The sequence below is a fragment of the Poeciliopsis prolifica genome, unplaced genomic scaffold (assembly GCF_027474105.1).
Source record: "Poeciliopsis prolifica strain line A6 unplaced genomic scaffold, Auburn_PproV2 SCAFFOLD010, whole genome shotgun sequence".
NCBI classification, from domain to species: Eukaryota; Metazoa; Chordata; class Actinopteri; order Cyprinodontiformes; family Poeciliidae; genus Poeciliopsis; species Poeciliopsis prolifica.
This window is the reverse complement of record NW_026562385.1, coordinates 771,744-788,825: the sequence shown is the minus strand read 5'-3', so window position 1 is coordinate 788,825 and position 17,082 is coordinate 771,744. Positions and strand designations below refer to the sequence as shown.

The 17,082-nt window shown below is 37.5% G+C and overlaps 2 protein-coding genes across 4 annotated transcripts; one reads left to right on the top strand and one right to left on the bottom strand.

The window, feature by feature from the left end:
• The first annotated feature begins 73 nt into the window (after positions 1-73).
• Positions 74-15,355, top strand: lmx1al (LIM homeobox transcription factor 1, alpha-like). Of its 3 annotated transcripts, none has more exons than XM_055035410.1 (9): positions 74-656; positions 2,223-2,311; positions 2,776-2,968; positions 12,232-12,464; positions 12,762-12,925; positions 13,046-13,123; positions 13,215-13,335; positions 13,405-13,560; positions 13,699-15,355. In XM_055035410.1, exons 1-9 carry the CDS (start codon positions 613-615, stop codon positions 13,854-13,856), a joined length of 1,236 nt encoding a protein of 411 aa, XP_054891385.1. In that variant the 5' UTR covers positions 74-612; the 3' UTR covers positions 13,857-15,355. The 3 variants fall into 3 exon arrangements, with proteins under 3 accessions (XP_054891385.1, XP_054891384.1, XP_054891383.1); XM_055035409.1 differs by having other exon boundaries at positions 74-703; positions 12,232-12,362; XM_055035408.1 differs by having other exon boundaries at positions 74-703.
• A 549-nt stretch (positions 15,356-15,904) lies between these two features.
• LOC129363704 (coiled-coil-helix-coiled-coil-helix domain-containing protein 5) lies at positions 15,905-17,040 on the bottom strand. The gene is made up of 4 exons (XM_055035958.1): positions 16,918-17,040; positions 16,631-16,771; positions 16,411-16,562; positions 15,905-16,028 (listed from the first exon to the last, which is right to left on the bottom strand). Coding segments are annotated over exons 1-4 (324 nt in total). The 5' UTR covers positions 16,920-17,040; the 3' UTR covers positions 15,905-15,999.
• Between the last annotated feature and the right edge of the window lie 42 nt (positions 17,041-17,082).

Sequence of the window (17,082 nt, the reverse complement as noted above, 5' to 3'; positions counted from 1 at the left end):
TCATTTTTTTTTTTTTTTTTTACATTTTTTATGATATTTTTAAAACACCAAACATATAAATGTTCATCCACTGATCCCAGACAGCTTATAGAAATTGCAAAGTAAAGCCATGTATTTTTATTATTTTTTTTCTAATATTTAGGCCAGTTATCAATACTTATTCCCCTTTACTGCTGTTGTGGTTTAACCCAGAATCAAGACGACTCAGAAGCCACAACAGATTTACTTGTCATGGCAAGAGGATATCAATATACAGTTATTGCTCAACTGTGCCCTTATAAGTATTGATCTAACCCTAAACACATATTCAAAAGATCCTCCCCGACCAAGTTATCAATAGGCTCGTATCGTTGCTCATCTTCTCTCACCATCTTCCGCACCTTCTCCCTCCCACCGTCTCTGTCCATCTCCTCCCTCCGCTCCCTTTTCACTCCACAACCCAGAGCGACGCGTCTGTCGGAGAAATCAGGAGACACAATAGACCGTATTTTGTGGGGCATCATGATGTTGGAATTTTTTTCCGTGAGCAAACAGTGAAGCGGCTCATGTGGACGATCCGTGCAGGCGCCTCCGCTCAAATCACACACGCGCTGGAAGTTTCGCTGGATTTAAATGTTGCCAACCGAGATTTCAGGAGGAGTGTGTTTCACCTCAAGGTAAAGAGTCCGAGATCCAGGAACAGGTTGTCGGACAGAGCAGCGTGGTGAGATGCAAAAGTTGCACTTGAGTCAATCTTTCTTTTTTTTTTAAAGCAAAGCGCTCTGGGTGGGAGGCTTTTCCATTGTCAATGGGCAGGATAAAATTATCATTACGCTGATTTTTTAAAATTTATTTATTTATTTATTTATTTATTTATTTTGTGTATACTGAGAATGGATGAAGTGCGAAAATGTATACTTTATTTCTTCTATCAGCTGTTTCTCATGTATTTCAAATCCTGGATTTTGTCCACATTTATGTTATGCGGTCAATCTACTGACCTACTTTTTATGATTGAGGGGAAAAAATCTAATGAATCTGTTGCATAGCTCAAATAAAATTATTATTATTATTATTATTTATTTCACTACTCAAACAATGCTTAACTTGACGATAATGTTATGTGACAGTTTCACTTAAATTGCTAAATGGGCAGAATGAAACCTACGTTTTATGGACTGGTTGGAAATAAAATAATTTTAAAAAACAGGATTTCATGCTTTCACAACCTATTGAATGGCAATCAATTCAACATTTTTATTGAAGTCACACAGTAAAAAAAAAAAAAATCCCCAATCAGATACATTTGCATACTTTCTTAGCATAGTGTGGTTATTTTGTGAAAGGACGGCCCAAATATTTATTTCCTATGTTTTAAAAGTAAATGTCTTATACCCGTTACTGGAGTTTGGATTATCATAAGAATGAATTTCAGACGGCCTGGTATTCCAGACAAAACCTAATATTTAAGTTAATCTTTTTTTTTAGTATTTGAAAAATTTGCTGAACTATTTTAAGTCATTTATGTTGTTCTGAATATGCTTTCTAAACAAATTAGATTGAAAAACAAAAATCAAAGTTGCATTTTTTTATATGCCTATCCTATATAAGCATGTCGAGACTCAATTTTGCTCAGAATGGTTGTTTGTTTTTGTTTTTTTTTACCAAAATATGTCTGGCACGAATTACAATTTTAAAAACAATAAATTTCCGATTTTTGTTGCCATTAAAAGCCTCTTTGTTGTTCAAACTGAATTTACGTTCAGTGTTTAAAGCAATACGCATGTTTTCAGTAACATTTAAAAAAGAAAAGAAGGTGAAAGAGAAATAAAAATCATGTTGTTTTTTTTTTGCATGTTCTTTTTTGTTGGTGGTTTTTCGTTTTTTCAATAAAACCTAAACACTGCAGCCTTCAAAATAAAATGAACATTTTAAAAGTGGTTCATACAGTGTAGGCGTGTCAGGGCTGAATCTGAGGCTCATGCTGAACTACTGAGATGTTGAATCGAAAGCTGACATCTGATGTTCAAGTTTGATTTGTTGACTTTTGCGAATATACATTTTTATTATTTGTGTAATTAAATTTCCATGTATTTAAAGCCTAGAACCCAGTCCAGTGTAATAGTTTTTGAAAATTCTATTTAATATTTATTTTCTATACATCAGTGACGCATGAAAGAAAAAAAAACATGGACGGATGGTTAATTTTCCATCTTCGGTATCGTGTAATTTTGTGTCTTTAGCGATCACACTGAGGGAACGAGAGAAGGAATGAAAACTGAAGAGAACCAGCAGTCCTGTTTGCAGCAGCCTCCGTCCTCTACGCCTTTTGGTGAGTTATGTGTTGCAATACTCAGATGAACGGGGTTTCAAGAGCAGCAGCTTTTTAAAATAAAAAAATAAAAATATCCACAATGAAACATTTTTTGAAAGCTTGACACATGAACATTTCTAAATATATGAAAAAGTGAGCTAAAATCACCCCGGGGGTTCACTAAATATATAAACTTTAACATTTAATTTGAAATTACATGCTGGTTTTGAGATTTGAAAAAAAAAAAGTCGCAAGCGCAGTGTGAACCACGTCATTTTAATGAAGCGAGAAGTTAAAAATTTGAATCACTTTCAACACCTTTTTGCTTTTGGAACATCAAAAGGGATATTCCCTTTTTTGTCTTATCGGGAGAAATAACAGTTGGCTTGCGCCAGATGATGGGATTAAGACTTTTTATTGATATATCAGCACCAGTTCTGGCCTTTTCGCTGTAACTGTGGCAGTGATATGCTCCCCATCAGGTCCAGATTTCAGAGGAGGAGGAGGAGAAGTGTGCGCGGGCTGCGAGTCTCCCATCGCCGACCGCTTCCTGTTGCGCGTGAACGAGCGGTCCTGGCACGAGACCTGCGTCAAGTGCGCCGTCTGTCTGAGCGCACTCACCGGGACCTGTTACTGCAGGGACCGTCTGCTGTACTGCAAGCATGACTATGAAAAGTAAGACGCATTTATCAGCAAATTAAGAAACAGATCTGTTTCCTGACTAAGTGTTCTTTTTTTTTAAATTAAATACTGTTTTCTGTTTTCTTTGGAAACGGTCCCCTTGCGAAATGTACACTCAGATTTTATTTATTTATTTATTTATTTATTTATTTATTTATTTATTTATTTAGAATTGACTTCAGGTGTGTTTTGATTTACACGTCGCCTACCGATTTCTCGTGTGATCTCTGACGTTGAGGGTCAAACCCCGGTGCAAAAGAGACAACGTGCTCACGTTCTGGTGAGCATTAAGGTGGGATTTGAGGTTAAGTAGAAGGGAGGCTTCATAGAGGCTGTGCATAATCAGTGGAAGTCGGTGCAAAGGGAGCAGGGATAGTTGCACTAGCTGTGCAGAGAAAGAAGACACAACAACATACAAATGTCACGTTATCCTGCGCTGTTGGTTTGGTTAATTGTTGCCTCGGTTTTGCTGTGTCCGAAAAATGCTTCTAGTATGTTTTGAAGCCGTAATAAGGAAAAATTACCTTTTGTTTACCGTTTTCAAAGCAAAATATATGATTATAAGAAAAAGGTCTGAACTTCCGCACTCCCACCATCTTTAGAAAATCCTGTAATTAAGCTGTAAGTCAATTATTCTAAAACAAGTGCACCAAAGGCACAGGTCAAAACTACACATGCAATACTGGAATCATTCAAGCTGTTGGGAAATTTTACCCTTCACTTAAATTAAAACAGAAACTGATAACTATCAGAGTGTATATGTGGGATATACATAGGGATTTAAATGCATGTAATAATTAGATGCATTCAAACCTTTACCCAGTTTAAAGATCATAGCCTTTTGTGAAGAATTTTTTTTTTCAATTCAAGCAGAATCAATGCTGTTCATATCTGAACCTTGCGAATGCAACAATTTGCCTATCCAAATCAAATTTCTGCTCAATGTATCAAATAAAAATTTCCTAAATATACGCAACCTTATTTCCATCGACAACCTTTTTGAATGAAGGACAATATTATAGCAAAGTGTGAGATAGTTTAAAAAACAGCAGCCAATGAAATGGACGATATATGGCTGTTTGATGTTTCAGTGTTAGCAGTACTTTCATGGTCATTTCCTTTTGTTTTTTTGCTCCATGCTAGTCAGTGTGTGTCTGCAGAGGAAGCTCCTGCTTGGACAGCTTAAAGAAAAGCCTGGAGCTTGTTATCATTGTTTTGAAATGTGTTAGACGGCATCCAGCAGCATAGACTCTCCCACTGTACCTGGCATCTGAAGGAGAGAGGGTGAGAAAGAAGAAGATCAAAGCCCCATTGTGTGACGTTCATCTGTAAAAATGAGTGGGAAAGTACAGGCAAAACAACATATGAGTCATGATTATCAGTGATGGAATGAAAAAGGCAATTTGATTTCCTTGCGTAATGAATATAATTGCAGATTCATATCAACAGTAAGTGCTTAATTCGTCACAGCGTTGTTGTAGTTGTCCATGCATATGCTGTGTTGCCTTGTTGTGTGAGGTGGTGCCAGACTTGGCACACAGTAATGTCTGTGACCTTCAGCAGATCAGCAACAATGTCTCCTTGTTTTCCCTGCAGACTGTCCATCAGCGCCTTACGCTACACACTCCCCCATCTAAAGCAGATGTGTGTATTCCAAAAGAGAAGGTTGTCCAGGAATTTGGATCATGCATAAGAACTTTAGAGGAATTCACACAATTATTAGCACATTACTCTTTTCCCCTTTCGGCTTTTTACATGAGACTCGGTTCCAGTAGTGCTCCATCTGCTGCAGGAAAGATCATTTACTCAATGTTGATACAAAGTTATAAATGCATGTTTGGAATTACATAAGTAATATTCAGATTGTTTATCTTAATTTAACATTCATATTAAATCAGCATCTTGGAAATTTTACAAGATTTTTATGCTCATATCTGTCTTGATTACATCATTGAGCACAAAGACATGCAAAAGCTCCGGCTCCTTTGCAGTATACTGTCCACCATGAAGGACATCCTCACATACTCTTTTCCTCATAATCCATGAGGAAGACATTATTTTCTTCAGAACTCAACTAAATGTAAAACTTCCTTGTGGAAGGATGAAAGTAGTAGACCGGATTTAGAATTACTGGGTTGGGATGAAGAAGTAAGCATGTGAGGAAACAACAATTCACATTAGAAAACCAATCTTACATTGAAATATGAGCCCATCTCCCACACAATGCATCTCAGCGTAACTGCCTGAAGGCGAAACCTAATTCAGCATTTGCATATTTAATATTTTTGAAGGACTCCCTCTCTAATTATTCTAAGATAGTTGCTTTAAAGCTCCAAATGTGAATCTAAGGCTTCAGCACAACAGTAGAAATATTTAGATGAAATTAATAATCAGGTTTAACAAATCAAGCACAGCACTGAAGTGTGAAAATTGTTTCTATTCCATATTGTATTCAAGGTTTTGTTTATTTTATTTTCAGAGGAAAATAAACATACACGTTTTTCTATTTATTTTTGTGGTAGACAGAATAAAAATACTTTCAAATTGATTGCATTGTTAATATTTGGTTTGGAAAACTATAGTAAATAACGTCAATAGATCAAATTAAGGCCAGATGATTGGAAACAATGTACTTTGACCTTAAGATGTAGCGATTTTGTCATATTAAGACTGCTGTCCGGCAATGCAGAACCAGGAAAACTCTTCCATAAAACCATAAAAGCAGCTTCAGCCAAGTGGGAAACAGGTGCAGATACTAACTAATGCCATGCAATGTGGGTTGGAAGGCACAGAGAAGTTTAAATGTTTAATATTGTCTGTTATTTAAAACATATGTAATTATATACTCCACATAACTATACTATGAACAATCTAAACAGAGTTCTGCTGAGTGTGTTTTTTGTGAACTCCTGAGTCTGAATCCAGGGATAGAAAATATATTTCATCTTCCTTCTATACCTCCACCTTATCAGCCATCCCTCTCCCTGTCTCTAGATCCATTACCTCATTCATCACTGTCTCCTTTGTAATAATATTTCTGTATACCAAACCTCATTTCCTTCTTGTTGAGATTGATAGCAGTGATGACACCAAACAGTTTATCTCCCCATTTATCCCTTGTTTTCTCTTAATCGCCCCACCACCCGCACCACACTCGCTGCCTTGTGTCTCAGGAGGCGAAAGGGAAGAAATTGTAGTGAGACTGATTGGGTTCTGTGCTAATTATTGAAATCTCCGGCTGTCCGGATGACAGATCTGACTGTGTGTTGCTGTGAAATACTAACGCAAAATTATGTAATATGTCAAACAGATCACAGTTTTATTTCTGTTGGCCTCCACAATAATTATTAAACAAAAATCTGATGCTTTTAAATTATTTTTAAATGTGGTTAGACACAAACATTGAACTTAAAACACTTTTATTTGTTATTTCCTGCAGCCCATAATTATAATTCATTTTAAAAAATTTAAAAAATTAAGCAGTTTTAATGTTGGAATTAAAAAACAAATATGTTTAAATACATACATCATCCAATTATTCAAAACTAAATCTCTTATTTATCAATTAACTAAAAGATAGTGAGACAAATAGAACTGATTTATAAGCAAGAAACAAAAAAAAAAAGTTAATGTTTTTATTCAATGTGATTGAATGGGTAAATAATGCTTTTGATATATCAGAATTGCAATGTTTCCAGATGTGGATAAATGTATTATTATCGCTAATAAAGACGGTTAAAGATGCCTGAAAAAAGTTGGGATGGGTCGTTAAAAAAACTATTGTAAAAAAACCATTTTTTTGCAACAAAAAAAAACTTGGTAACTTCAGCAATTCCTTAAAATAAATGTTAAATTATATGACTTGTACTTTCCTTAAGCTGACCAGTTTAAAATATCTTTCTCTTTCCTTGGGCTGCAAATATGGCATGATATATGGAGACATCCAATTCTGTCAGCCAATGGTCATACAGCTGGACAAAGATGCATATTTATCTTTCCATGCACTGTGATTCACTGGGAAGTAAAACCACGAAAAACAGTACAGATATCTTAAGGGTCACCAAGACTCCATAACAAGTTTTAGACATTAGCTGCATGACAAGAACTTTTTGAAAGGCATGTCAGGAAAGGACCCTTCTCTCTCATCAACATAAACAATAAACATGTATTGGAACTGTGAGCTCTGGTTAGATAAAACCCCAATTGAGATTTTCAGCATTTGGTCTGACACAAATGGTAAATTTCTATGTATAGTGAAGCACCTATGATACTGTGGATCTGTTTCTTCAAAGACACTGAAAACCTTGTTAATCTTACATGGCTTTTCCCTGCCAATAAGCCAAAAACGGGTTATTTGGCCAACACATATCCCCTCATAAACACAAAAAAGTTAAAAAAATAAACCCTCGTTCATCATCATCTCAGTTCCCAGATGTAAATCCAAAGAAAACATGTAGATTAAGTAAAATAGAAGAAATCATAAGAGAAGAACCATGGTTTTATTCAATCTAGGAACTGTGTGTAATAAAGAATGATTAAAGATTCCTTTCTCTAAATTTTGCAGACTTGTGAAATGAAGGGGAAGACAAAGTTCTGTCTTGTCGGCAAAGGGGGTTAATGCAAAGTTTCAACAGCAGAGTTGGCATACTTGTGCCACTTAAATTTAGCTGAAGGTAAATATTTCTCCCTGATCAAATAAATGTGCTAAAATTAAAAGGTGGTGTTTTCTAAACTTTATAGTAAGAGAAAGTTACTGCAAAAGTAAAAAGAAAAAAAGTGCTTTGCGCAGACTTTTACCTTATATTTTTTTCAAAAAATCTGTTCACATTTACATAAACTCATGTCAAGGGATCAAAATATTACCTGGATAGACATTCTGCAGTTTTCAAGCATCACAAAGCTTTTTCCTGAGCAAAATTAGCAGTTCAACAGACGATGGTTGGATGTTTGCCAGAAGAAAACAAAATGGGGATGAGCGAGTTTGATGTCTTTTTGGATGATGTGCTTTTGACTAATATCAGTTCTGATAAAATGAATAAAATAACATATCACAAAACTTCAAGTGATCGCGAACAGGTTCAAAATGGGACAAACAGAGAAAAGAGAAAATATCTGAGAGAGAAAGGACATACTGATGGGCTGATTTTTATCTGGTATATTGTGTGTTTGTGTGTGTGTCTGTGGGAGGGGTGGTGAGTTTGGTATTGCCACTGTTTTTGCATAATGTGAGATGAGACCCCATCATCTTTCCTCCCCCACAACAATTTTATAACAGACAGCTAATAAATGTTTCATGGCAGAACAAGCTGCTCGCTTCAGCTTTATTAAATCTGAGATAATAAAAGCAGAGAGGGAGAAGGAAAAAAGAGTGAGAATAGGGGGTTGCATCAGAGAGAGGGAGAGATAGAGAGATTGGCATAGACTTTTCTCTAACCAGTCTGCTGTATCTTCTGTTTCTGAGGTAACGGACCCCACTGTCCCCCACCAGCCCCTCCCTGCTGCTTCCCGCTCCGCCAGAGTCAGACAGGAAATGAGAAACGGGCAGACAGGATATTGCGTTCTGGTGGCCTGGGGATTAACTGTTTTATCTAAACTAACACACACCCTATCACTCACGCTCACAAACACACATCTACATCCTGACACATAGCATTCATTCTTGATCAAAGACACACAAACCTACATCGAAACACATTTCACACAAACCATGCATGTCATAGAGGCTTTTGGCTACTTTTTTAATATTTTGAAAATCAGTTCTGCTCTCTAATACACTTGCAGTTTTACGATTGTAAATTATTTTTAATGAGACTATATAACTATATGTGAGGTTTTGGTTTTACTCATTAACAAACTACTGACATTAAAGGTTGACGTGTTGAGCAAATGACAGCATCTGTCACTGTTTTACTGTGTTTTACCTTTGCACTCATTCACCTTATCTGCGTTTACACTGTTTACACCACGCTTATCTCTGTATTTAAGTTCATGCTTGAGTGCATGAAGTGGTTATCTATCTATCTATCTATCTGTCTATCTATCTATCTATATATGGATAGATATATAGCTATATATAGAATATATATTAATATATGTGTGTGTTTGTGCGTGTGTGTAGGTGTATGTGTGCATAGAGGGTGAGATAGCAGATATATCCACATATTTATTGACATAGAGATATATAGATATATCGCTATACCCATACGCACACACTCATGTACACACACACACACACACCCACGCACACACACACAAAACCGTATGTGTGAGAGTGGTGGCTGGGTAGCAAGTATCGTGGGGAATGCTGGGAGATTTTAATAACACAGAAGCAGCGCAGGGAGATTTAATAAAAGGAGATGATGTGATTACTGAACCCTGGCTCTGAGCCATTTTGCTCCACAGAGCAATATCCGCCAAAAGTGTGCACGCATATGTGCACACACACACATACACACATGCACACACACATGCGCACACACCTAAGGAATCAAAACAAAATGCAACTTAAAAGTAAGATTGATGCATATGATTTGTTATTTTTTTCTGTATCTCCCCAATCCTTTTGTTATACCTTAATTTTCAGGGAGCGCCAGTTATGTGTCACATGTTGCTGTCAATAAGTTTGCAGGAATCAAAATGTAGCACATCAAGACCTAAGTGTATCATATTCTGGGAGTAAATAACAGCCCAGGTGTTTGAAATGAATGACAACCTCTCTTTTCAAGGCATTTAAGTACCACTGCACCGAAACCAAGAATAATTTAAATACAGTGTAACCAATACTTGTATAAATATTAATCATGACAACACAGGGATGAGCTTAACTGTAACAGCTCTGAGACGCATACATATTTATGAAATGAGTGTATTTCAGTCCAGACAGTGTTAAACTTGTCAGAGCTCACAGGCTAAACAATGCCACATGACACAGCTTAAGGGAGATGGCAAAGATTCTGGTTGTATGCCTTGGATCTAGAGAAATACAAAGAGGAAACACGTGATAATATCAGAACTCTACAAATGCAGCACTTCTCTGTCTTTCAGAATTTGATCTTTTAATCTTTGAGCTCTAACCTTCTAACCCTCAATTGTCTCAAAAATCCATTGCATTGCACATGAAATTCTCTTTTTTGAATCTCGAACAAAACAAAGTCTTGACTGACATACACTTGTATTCCTTTCTGTATGCATTGACATGCAGTAAAGTACAAGCTGACGTGTTTTCCCACAAAATAGCTTACAGTTTAATAGGCATTATTAATCATTACTTCAAATTCTCAAATAGATCAATTATAAATGCTGAGAAAATTGTAACATGTTTCCATAAATATGGTGAAGCTAAATTTAGGCTGCCTCAAGTGCATGGTTGCCCTCTCTCGTGTTTATTGTGATTTTGGTAAGCTGCCCCCCAAACATGACCATGTGCGAATGATACTTCTATTAGAGGGATTAGACTGATCTACTTACAGACCCCCCTCTGCGGCAGTTACCCCAAGTTGCCTTCATGTGCCATGTTGAGTAAATTCCTATCGTGCTGTGTACACATTGATTAGGGAGTGTGGGAGTTAACCACACACATCATCCGTCTTATGTCAAGCAGCCCTGACAATTCTGTTCTGTTGAGCATTGTCCGCAGTGAAAGAAACTATTTAAGATACTGAAGTCCCTATTCAGATGGAGAATGAGCCGGCGCAAAAACCACACTGATGGGTTATTCTTTGCAGAATATGCTTGGATACCACTGACCACCACAGCATGTTTGCCAATTTACAGATGAATTGTCTGTCTGGAGTGCATTGCATCGTTTAATTCGAAAGTAGTTTTGAAAACAGCAAAACATAAGACACACAATTAGGCTATTGGGTTGACAACAGGTTGCCTACTTTTGTTTTTGGTATCAAGTTTGAGACACTGTCATTTGGGGAATTTGAGGAGAGCGTTTGGCAGATGGATTGAGAAAGATTAGCTGCAGCAGCTGCGTTTGGGACAGAATCACAGATTAGAAGCTCTAATGTGCAGACCTGGCTCTGTCTTTGCACTCCAGATTTGGGCAACAACACCTTACTCTCACTCATTCTGGGAAGGTCATTACTCAGCCTTCATCTCCTCCTCACTTCATTCCCTCCCTTTTCATTCTCTCTCCCTTCCCAACAAGTTCTGTGTTTTGTTATGATGCTATTTCGGTATCCACGAGTCTTGACTGATTCTAGAGCTCTTCTACTCCTGAGTTCCTCATTCTTCAGAAGTGATACTGATGCTCTTGTGCATTAAAACTATAACCTTGCTGAAGTTATTTTAAACCAACAGCATGATACTAGGTGTTACATTTGAGTAAGTAAATAAGTAAATAAGTAAGGCAGCTATTGCATGACCTAATGTCGGTTTGCATGCATGCATGTGTATGTGTGGGCTAGTGTGGCCTGTGTTTGTGTGTGTGTGTTTTGTGTGCATAAGTGAGAGGAGAGAGATTAACCCCATGCTATCACCAATCCCTGGTTATGAGTTTACAGCGTCTGTCTGGCCATCTCACTGTTTAAACAACAATCTAATTAATCCTGTCTTTATTAGTTTCAGTGAACTGGGGAGGCAGGCTTGGAGGGCATGAGGGAAAACTGGGAATGCTGGCAGAAAAGGCTGAAGGAGGGGGAGGAAACCAAGTGCAAGAACAGGGATTTGGGAGGAATTTGAAGTCAGAGACTTGGGCCCTGTGAATGTAAATAGGCACTGGAAGTAATTGTGAAGCATGAGAGCAATTGAAAGGTTATAACACCACAGAGGGGGAGAAATAGAGGAAAAAAAGAAAAATAGGAAAATAAATGAATCCAACAAAGAGTATTTTAGGCCTAATTTGCAGAGTAGCCTATATATTTTTTAAGATTATGGTTTGTAAAAGGTTACATGGAATGTAACAAGTTCTCAATATTTAAGGCTTGTGCTGGAAAATGCAGTAGATCATCAACTAACTACTGCCACCTACTGTCATTAGGGAAAAACCAAAACACAAAACTGTTGGAAACAATTGTTACTCATCTTAACAGATGTTCACCTTGTTGCTCAGTGAATTGAGTAATGCCTGTACAGTCTTTAATTAAGACTGTACTGGCACTCAGCTACATGTTAATTGCAGTCAAGGGTAAATGTATTAAGAGATCCTTGTTTGTATCTTCAAATTTAATTGCCTTAACTGCCTTTCTGCTTTCAGCATAAACCAATCTGAACACATAAGGGCATGTTTCTCTGCTTCTTTCTACTTTCAGGCTCTTTATAAGGAAGTGCAGCGCTTGCCTGCAGGTCATTGGACGCTCTGAGCTGATAATGCGTGTGCTGGGCCAGGTATACCACCTGGGCTGCTTCAGCTGCTGCGAGTGTGAACGCCGACTGCAGAGAGGTGATGAGTTTGTGTTGAAAGAAGGCCAGCTGCTCTGCCGTATGGACTATGAAAAGGAGAGGGAAATGCTTGCTGCTATTAGTCCTGCTCCAACTGAATCAGGTGCAGTGTTTGATGGAATACAGCTTAACTTGTGCCACATCTAATAGAAGTCACAAAAGAACGCATTTCTTTGGAAAATTCTGATAACTCTCCTTTGTAAACACATAGGATAATCACATTTGATCAAATAACCAAGTAATCTGATGGGGAAAATAAGATTTCAAGCTTGTGTCGGGTCACTAATACAAGTAATTGTGAAGAGATTGTCCAAATAGTGATACACCACAAAACTCCCTTGCTGAAAGTTATTGCACCGGGGTTTAAGTTTGAGCTTTGTCTACACTTTGTCTTATTCAGTGAAAAGTGAGGATGAAGATGGTGGGGGAGGATCTGGCAGTGGGAAAGGTGGTGATGAGGGCAAAGAGCACAAGCGTTCAAAACGACCACGCACCATCTTGACCACACAGCAGCGGCGAGCTTTCAAGGCCTCTTTTGAAGTATCGGCCAAGCCATGCCGAAAGGTGGGTGAATCAGCCACTCATCAGTGAAAAAGCATGCCAAAAAGACCTCGACTTTCCCGTCAGAGTTCATTGTTTTTTCCTTGGTTGTCTGATAAAGCAATAAAAAACTCTAACCTGTAGGTGAGGGAAACGCTAGCTGCAGAGACTGGCCTGACAGTGCGAGTTGTACAGGTGTGGTTTCAAAACCAGAGAGCAAAGGTCAGACTATCTCTTTCCTGAAGATATGTTCAATCACTTTATATGTTAACACCCTTATTAAATTCTTACGGTATCTTATTTTGCACCCTAGATGAAAAAGATAGCTCGCAGACAGCAGCAACAGCAGCAGCAGCAGCAGGAACAAGAACAACTGGGAGGGACCAGGAGAGGGCCGAGCAGAGGTGGCCGTCAAAGCAATGATGACAGTGAGGGTATGAGAAAGATTTAGAAAAAGGCAGACAAAAAAATTAAGTATTTAAAATGAACCTCTACTTTTCCAGATGGTTCTAGTACTCATGGAATGGATAGCATGCTAGGATATCCGTCTTTGCCACGTCAGCAACTGCTTTCTCTGGACCCCAACATTTACGGTGGAGAGCCATTTCGACATGGTCTGACGCCTCCTCAACTAAACAGTGAGCAGATCCACTCCTATGGTAAGACGCAGCGATAAAGCCTCAAGTTTGATTTACATTTTGATTCTTCAGTCACTTCTGACATGCTTCCTTTTTAGTGTAACTGAAAAAGAGAAATGTTGACCACTTCTATTTGGATTCCCTTTCTTTTCGCTGCAGACTCAGAGACAGTCTTCCATGACTTGGACAGCGATGGAAGCCTCAGCCACCTGGGTGACTGTCTCTTGGCAACAGGAGAGGCCGGTCTCCTGGCAGGACGAGTAGGAAACCCCATCGACCGTCTGTACTCCATGCAGAACTTGTACTTCACCTCCTGACCCTTAAAAACTCTCATCTTTACCCCACCGGTTCCACCTTTCACCCCTGAGAAGCAACCTGCCTATGGAACTATCTTTAATTAAACTGGCTACAGCCAATCATACTCCTGAGCTTTTAATGCTGGAAAACATCTTCACAAGCCAGACGGTCATAACATCACTCTGCTGATTAGCATAATGTCCTCTTGTGCTTTCCTGAATAAGAATCATATGCTGGATCTAGGCACTGTAAATTTCCATGATAATAGCCTTCTATTTTTTTTTCCATCATATTTATGCCATACTCAGTGAGAATATTTCACTTCGCTTTCAAACAGAAAAACAATAACCACACATTGATCATTCCATATAAATAATTTTAATGAATCAAGTCAAGTTAAATGTATGTAGGAGTTGTGGTAGTTTTAAACATTTGGGGTTCTAAATACTATTAGTACATTGGTGAACTTTCTTTGTTCTGTCTGGATTGATTTTATCGGTGTGTGTGGTTGGCTGCAACGTATACAAGAGTATATGTATGGGAATACAGTTTTGCTCTCAGGTTAGTGTGTATGTTTGTGAGACCTGAGAGTCATCTCAGGAAATTGTGCTGGACAGAATGACATCTTGAAATCCCATAATATTTCTAATTTTATGCTTTTTGACAAATGACAGCTAAAAAAAAAAAGTGGACCAAAAATAAATTACTTTTGCATTTAGAAAATAGATGACCTTCCAGTGTCATTTGAAAAGCCTTAAGTGGAAACAGGGTTGTATAAATGCTCATTACTTTAGTTTACGCTTTTATATCATCAGTAAAATTTTAGTGTAGTAAATTACAACCAAAAGGTCTACAATGCCCAAATCTTAGGTCTTTAAGTCCACAATGATGAATTCCAATTGTATATGTGAATACAACTATGTCACACATAATTGTTGCAATCAGTTTCTGTAATAATTTCCTTTGTCAAAAATATCCTAATAGATACTGTTGGGTAGACATTTTGTACCTTCTGTGATAATCAGCAAATATTTAAACTATAGCATGATATTTGTGTGCCACAAAGTAGATCTATAGAAATAGAATCCAATTTTATTTTGGATAGCAGGTGCTGCTGAAAGGATCGGCGCAGACTCATCCTGTGGATTCCTGTAGCACAAAAAAGAATGAAGGTGATACCCATCTCATTTAAATGTCAGTGGTCTGACAAAGCCTGGGGTACTCTTAAGAAATTGTTTGATTCTAATAATACATGGCGTTTTTACTGTGATATTAATGTGAATGTAACTTATTTGTGTGGTACTAGATGACATTTTATCTATTTCGTTCGGTGACAGCAAGGTGATGTGCTTTGAATTTAATGTTCATGTATCTTTCAACACAATCTGCGGTTTTACCTTTAAAGTAAAACTGCCTTATTTGTCCTTAATACAATAAATAATGAAAGACTTACCAATTGCTCATGTGGCATGAACTAATAATTCACCTAAAAATAAAGCAATCTATTTCTCCTCCATGACTCACACCAAAACCTTTAATAATTGAACCAGAAAATGTCTGTTCTGCTGAATGGTCACAAGGTTCATAACTCAACTTCCTCCCTCTGTCTGTCTCAGTAGTCCTGCTGATTAGAGGTGAATAACCTCCTCTTTTTTACCCTATCTTCCCAAACTCCCTATTGCTCAGTGACCGAATAGTCAGGTTTGTGTGGGAGCAATGCATTCCAGTTTAATATTTGACTATGACCTGGAAAAGGCATCGGCAGCAAAGGCATAAATAATCACCATAAAACAACACAGGATTATGACACCAAATGAACAATGAAAATCTAATATTAATTAAGTAAAACTGCGATATACAAGACATTGCAAACCTGACTTATTTATTCAAACGCAAGTATAAGTGATATTCAAATGGCGTAAAGTACAGTGCTAGAGTATTCCTATTTTTTTTTACATTTGAAATCAGTCACAATAGGTCACAGTTAAGACGAACAGATATTAAACACTCAGCATATATATATATATATATATATATATATATATATATATATATATATATATATATATATATATAACTATATATAACTTCAAATAAACACAGTTGACACATTCACATCCAGCTTGTGTAGACGTTTGGTCTGATGATAGAAGTTGCTGAATCCTATGATGTGTCAGAACTTGAATCTGAACCTAGGAATAAAAGAGCAGAGATTGGAATAATTGTTAAAAATGTGGAATTTGATTCCATTTTCCAACACTGTAATTGTACATGGTTAACCCCCTTAGTACTACGCAGTTGGGGTTATAACCTTAAACAGTCAAACCAAAGTAATACTGAATAATGACCTAAATTTGGAGTTGACTTGCATTTTCAAAATTTTAAATCATAAAAATATAAATTCATGTGACATACAGTATATGTAGAGACATTTCTCATCATTAGAGGGTTAATGGAGTTTTGTCAAAGAAACATTTTACAGCACAGTTTGCACAAATATGTCTAAAACATTTCATAATCCAGTGTTTATGTGTGACCTTTGCGACCTAAAAATGCAATTTCGTAAAGTCTTACCCACGCTGCTGAGGTCAACGGAGTCTGCACAGCCTAGAAAGCGGGTCACGTGTGGTGAACAAGAGGTAGGTGAGGTCAGGTTTTCTTTGAGACATTGCTCAAATTTCTCAAATTCTGTGGAGCAGTCTTCCCTGATCTTCTGGATCACTGGACTGTGAACATTAAGTGGTCAGGCACAAGGGAAAATGCACAGGTATATAGGACAGATCCATTGACTTACTGTGATGATGTACATTGTGAAACCTTGAGTTTTAGGTCATGGCACTTGTGTTGCCAAGACGTTGGATTTGAGGCAACGCAGGACCCATATGTCTCCAGTTCTTTATAACAGTACTTTGCTGATATTTCCATAGCTGCTTGCCTGGAAGGAAATACAAACAGTGGCAAGTGGCTGGTCAATCTTATCTATCAATTTGACAACGTGCTAAAGCAGCAGAACTCTAAACGGAGCATTGTGGTGTAAATATATAATGTATTACTGATATAATCTGTTATTTCAATTCTTACATGTTGGTGTTTGAAGCTGTGTCGAGTCGACTACAGAAGCGTTATAATCAAGGTTAAATAATCACCACTTCAGCGTGTGGAAACGAAGTCTTTGCGATTAAGAGCTACAGCACGCATACCCGCATTTGATTGGAAGGAAAAGCCACATCCTGATGATGTTCTTCA